The sequence below is a fragment of the Tupaia chinensis genome, unplaced genomic scaffold (genome assembly GCF_000334495.1).
Source record: "Tupaia chinensis unplaced genomic scaffold, TupChi_1.0 Scaffold149184_1, whole genome shotgun sequence".
NCBI classification, from domain to species: Eukaryota; Metazoa; Chordata; class Mammalia; order Scandentia; family Tupaiidae; genus Tupaia; species Tupaia belangeri.
Window position 1 is genome coordinate 917831 of NW_006209032.1, and position 5054 is coordinate 922884.

At 52.6% G+C, this 5054-nt stretch overlaps 2 protein-coding genes across 4 annotated transcripts in view; both read left to right on the top strand.

Annotated features, from left to right (window-relative positions):
• USP4 (ubiquitin specific peptidase 4) overlaps positions 1 to 5054 on the top strand; it is a gene marked incomplete at its 5' end in the record, with an annotated part of 56807 nt that overhangs the window by 36853 nt on the left and 14900 nt on the right. For all 3 annotated transcript variants that reach the window (XM_006170962.2, XM_006170964.2, XM_027769312.1), the window contains 2 exon segments: positions 679 to 762; positions 1548 to 1642. In XM_006170962.2, the coding sequence (XP_006171024.2) occupies positions 679 to 762; positions 1548 to 1642 (179 nt within the window).
• The window catches only part of CUNH3orf62 (chromosome unknown C3orf62 homolog), a 20553-nt gene continuing 20249 nt past the window's right edge, over positions 4751 to 5054 (top strand). The window contains exon 1 of the mRNA XM_006170961.1: positions 4751 to 4757. The gene's annotated coding sequence lies outside the window, so the exon portion shown is untranslated. The remainder of the gene's footprint in view (positions 4758 to 5054) is intronic.

A 5054-nucleotide genomic window follows, 5' to 3' on the forward strand; every position in this document is an offset into this window, starting at 1 on the left:
TCCTGCTGACCCTCGCTGCAGACCTACCCAGGTAGAGGATCTGCTCCTGCTGCCCCTGGCTTTCATCGGTCACCCTGGAACCCCGCTGGCTGCCAGGTCCCTGTGTGCATGCCCACTCGTGTGCCCTTGGCGACTGTCAGACCTCTGTGTCACCCCACATCATTCAAGGCCTGTTAGGAAGGTCTCCAGGCTTCTCAGTCAGTTTTTTCCCCATGCTGTATCCCCGTGACTCCAGGAACTGGTGGACCTGGTGAAATGATCCTGGAGTCTGAGTGTCGGGGAAGCCGAGCAGGCTGGTGTCCTTCGGCTCAGCCTTAAGGCAGCGAGGAGAGGCTGGCCTAAACAGAGGCCGCGTGGGCGGTGTGAGCAGCAGGCTGCAGTGTCCAGCCCTCCTGCGGTTCCCCTCCTGTCACATTGCTGTCTTAACCTCTAAAGAGCGGCAGGCTGGACCAGATGGCAGTTTGTGGGGAAACAGCGGCCTGCTCAGACGACCCGTTCCTACACTGCTGCCTGAGTGCTGGGTGGCTGCCAACGCAGGGACCCTGCCCGCTGCTGTGCTGCCCACTCATCTGGGCCCTGACTGCACCAGGCACTGTTTCCAGAAGGGCCCTGCTGCCCTCCTCCCGCCCATCCCTCCTGCTGGAGCACCCCGTCACTGTGGCCGTTTCTCCCTTGCAGTATCGTGTGACCGTGCCACTGATGGGGGCCGTGTCCGACCTGTGTGAGGCTCTCTCCAAGCTGTCAGGCATCGCCGCAGAAAACGTAAGGCCAGGTGACTGGGGCCCTTCGTCTGCTAGGGCCTCTTCTAGCCCTGTGGAGATACTTCTGACCTGTAACCCTGTTGGGGGTACTTGTTACTGGGGGCCCAGCACTAAGGTGATTATTCACGTGCGCCTCGGTGCCTCTCCTCCTGACTGAGTGCTGTGGCCGACACTGTCCCTTCTGGCTCCTGGTAGTACTGTCCTTCCTCCATTGGGGTCACACTTGCCAAGGTCCGAGGGCCTCGAGGAGGGCTCTGCTCTAGCACTATGTGCTAGGGGTGGCGTGAAGAAATTCCCCAGCAGCCTCGGGATGACCGCCAGTCTTTGGACAGCATTCACTCCTGCCACTCGAAGGCAGATGTGCCAGCTTGTGTGAGGCTGGTGGTGGCCCTGCTGTGCCACGTCCTCTCGGGCACTGGTCCTTGAGACACTCCTGCAGGACATTTTATTTCATGTTTCTGGGTCTTCAGCAGTTAGTAGGAGCACCGGGACCAGCAATTAACATAATGGCTATGTCGCTGGACTCCCATGTAGTCAACCATGGTTTGAGTCCCAGACCTGATGAATTAAACTCACGCCAGGCACATGTGTGTGCATGCCCAAGATCCCAAGAGGAGAATGGAGGAGGAGGGATTGTGGCGTGGCCATCCACCCTGGGGGGTGATTTCTCATTTTCTGTCTGTCTGGCGAGTGCACATGCCCTGTAGCAAAAACCTTTCCCATAAAAAACAGTTCATAGGAGCACCTTAGCCGTCCTGTAACCTTCCCGTTACTGTCGATCTGCAGATGGTGGTCACAGATGTATATAATCACCGGTTCCACAAAATTTTCCAAATGGATGAAGGTCTCAACCACATCATGCCTCGGGACGACATTTTCGTGTGAGTACTCAGCAGCTTCCGCTTCAGGGGCGGGGGGGGTCTCCGAGCACAAGTCCTGGCAGTCTTGCTCACATGGCCTCGGCCTGCCCCTGGGTGTTCGAGACCGTGCTCAGGAGGTCATGGGGGCTCATGGTGCTGTGCTTCCCTGGTGCTGCAGAGAAGACGTTCTGCTAACTCGCAGCATGGCACAGCCTTCGTTGGCAGTGGCTGCCTGGTAAGGCCCGTCCATGGCCCTTAAGGCAGTCCTGATGCCAGGGATGCGATTCTCACCGCTGCACGAGGGAAAAGGAGTCCTTTTTAAGGATGAGTTGATCATTAAGAAAGCAGCAACAACATCTAGTATGTCTGCCCTGTAAGGCAGGGATCTTACCGTTCGTGGAGGGAACTCTCCAATCCGACGTTAGGGTCGCTGGACTCCCATGTAGTCAACCATGGTTTGAGTCCCAGACCTGATGAATTAAACTCACGCCAGGCACATGTGTGTGCATGCCCAAGATCCCAAGAGGAGAATGGAGGAGGAGGGATTGTGGCGTGGCCATCCACCCTGGGGGGTGATTTCTCATTTTCTGTCTGTCTGGCGAGTGCACATGCCCTGTAGCAAAAACCTTTCCCATAAAAAACAGTTCATAGGAGCACCTTAGCCGTCCTGTAACCTTCCCGTTACTGTCGATCTGCAGATGGTGGTCACAGATGTATATAATCACCGGTTCCACAAAATTTTCCAAATGGATGAAGGTCTCAACCACATCATGCCTCGGGACGACATTTTCGTGTGAGTACTCAGCAGCTTCCGCTTCAGGGGCGGGGGGGGTCTCCGAGCACAAGTCCTGGCAGTCTTGCTCACATGGCCTCGGCCTGCCCCTGGGTGTTCGAGACCGTGCTCAGGAGGTCATGGGGGCTCATGGTGCTGTGCTTCCCTGGTGCTGCAGAGAAGACGTTCTGCTAACTCGCAGCATGGCACAGCCTTCGTTGGCAGTGGCTGCCTGGTAAGGCCCGTCCATGGCCCTTAAGGCAGTCCTGATGCCAGGGATGCGATTCTCACCGCTGCACGAGGGAAAAGGAGTCCTTTTTAAGGATGAGTTGATCATTAAGAAAGCAGCAACAACATCTAGTATGTCTGCCCTGTAAGGCAGGGATCTTACCGTTCGTGGAGGGAACTCTCCAATCCGACGTTAGGGTACTTGGCCTGTTGGTAGGTCCAGGAGCCAGAAAATGGCCATGGTGAACCTGGAGCCTGGCCCAACCTCACTCCAGGGCCTGGTTGGTGTTTTGTGTTTTGTTTTGGGCCATAGGACACATGCTCTCTAGAGAGACGGAGAGAGAAGAGAAAGAAAGCACCTCACACTGGGGTGTGGTCACACTCCAATCCCTTCTCCCATTTCTTCATCCTGTAAGATTTGGAGCAGGCATGCAGATGCCTCTGGCATGTTTTTCAAGCCATCAGGACTAGGATTTGACTTTTTTTTTTTTTTTGGGAGAGGTTTTCTCTATAGGGCGCGTGCGCTCGCCAAACAGACAGAGACTGAGAGACAGAAAGTGAGAAATCACCCTCCAGGGGGGATGGTCACGCCGCAATCCCTTCTCCTCAGTTCTCCTCTCGGGATCTTGGGCACGCACGCACACGCGCCCAGCATGAGTTTTAAGCCACCGGGTCCGGGACGCAAACCACGGTCGACTACGTGGGAGTCCAGTGACATAGCCATTACGCTAACTGCTGGTCCTGGGACTAGGGTTTGAATCATGTAATTTGCCATGTGGGGGTCCAGCTCTCTTATTCACAAGGCCACAGGGATTGCCCTAATTTCAATGAGAAATAAAAAACAAAAACTTGGGACCAGCAGGTGGTATAATGTCTACATTGCTGGACTCCCACATAATTGACCACAGTTCGAGTCCCGGACCTGGTGGCTTGAAAGTCGCCAGGCATGTATGTACCCAAAATCCTGAGAGGACAGTGGAGGATAAAGGATGCAGCATGGCCTTCACCCCTGGGTGTGTGTGTGTGTGTGTGTGTGTGTGTGTGTGTGTGTGTGTGATGTATAATTTGTTGCTTTCTATCTCTCTGTCTCTCCAGCAAGTACACACACCCTATAGCAAAAGTCTCAGAAACAACAGCAAAACTTTGTTTTAAGAATTAGCTGACACCGTTCATCTTTTTTTGAGAGAGAGCAGGAAAAACACCCCTCGAAGGACCTGGTTACACTATAATGCTTTCTCTCCAGTGTTCCTTCCTGTCATGTCCTGGTCAGGCGTGCACAAGTATATTCTTATTAGGCTCAAATTCAGTGGCTCATATGGACACTGAGTTGAATTTGACCTGTATTTCAAGCCGCCCAGGGCTGGGAATTCAACCCTGGTTGGCCATGTGGGATCTGGTCTCCACTGCACAGTATCTAACCACTGTGCTACAGGGCCACCTCTGAGGCCAGAGAGAGAGAGAGACAGAGAGAGAGAAAGCCACCAGGTCTAAGACTTGAGCTGCAGTCAGCCATGTTGAAGTCCAGTGCCTTAACCACCACGCCACCTGCTGGCCCCCCGAAGGCCTGGTTCTTAACTAGCATGCTGGGCCACAGGGTCCTTACCCTAGAGCGAGCACATGATGGACAGTTTTGTGTGATTCTTAGGAATTCCCACATAAACTGCAGTCAGGACTGTTCCCCAGGTATTTGGGAAGGTATGTGTGTGCGTGTGCGTGTTTGCGTGTGTGTGCGTGCGTGTGCGTGTGTGCGCGCGCTTGCGCGTGTGTGTGGTTTTCAGAAATTTGAATGAGTAAGTTTGTCTCCCCCTATAGGAAGAGGGAAAGACTACAGTCGGTTGCCAGCAGTTGTGGTAACATCAGTTCCAGGATAAAACATCTGTAATCTCCTCAGTCCCATGTATTCACTCATAAGTAAGACACATTTTTCAAAATCGTTCACATTTAGTACTTTCTTTGGTTATCTCTGATTTATTAAAAATCAGATATGATTCTCTTCAGTGTTTTTGAGCAATGATGGCAAATAATTAGTTTTATAAATTTTCTTCCTTGTTTTAAAAAATGTCTTTGGATACTATTCAAGGTGTGCCTCCCTGTGCAGCATTTGGTCTTCTGAGATGGCACTGGGGCCAGCACGTGGTGGTGGTGAAGGCACTGGGCTCCCACGTGGCCTGCCACTGTTCAAGCTTCAGACCCGTTGGCTTGAAAGGCACGCTGGGCGTGTGTGTGTGCGTGTCCAGAATCCTGAGAGGAGAATGGAGAAGAGGGGTTTACAGTGTGGCCATCCCCCCCGGGGGCTGATTTCTCGTTTTCTATCTCTCTTTCTCTCACTATCTGTCTGGCGAGTGCATACGCCCTACAGCAAAATAAATAAATAAATAAATAAATAAATAAATAAATAGCAAAAGCAAAAAAAAAAAAAAAATGTTTTAGATT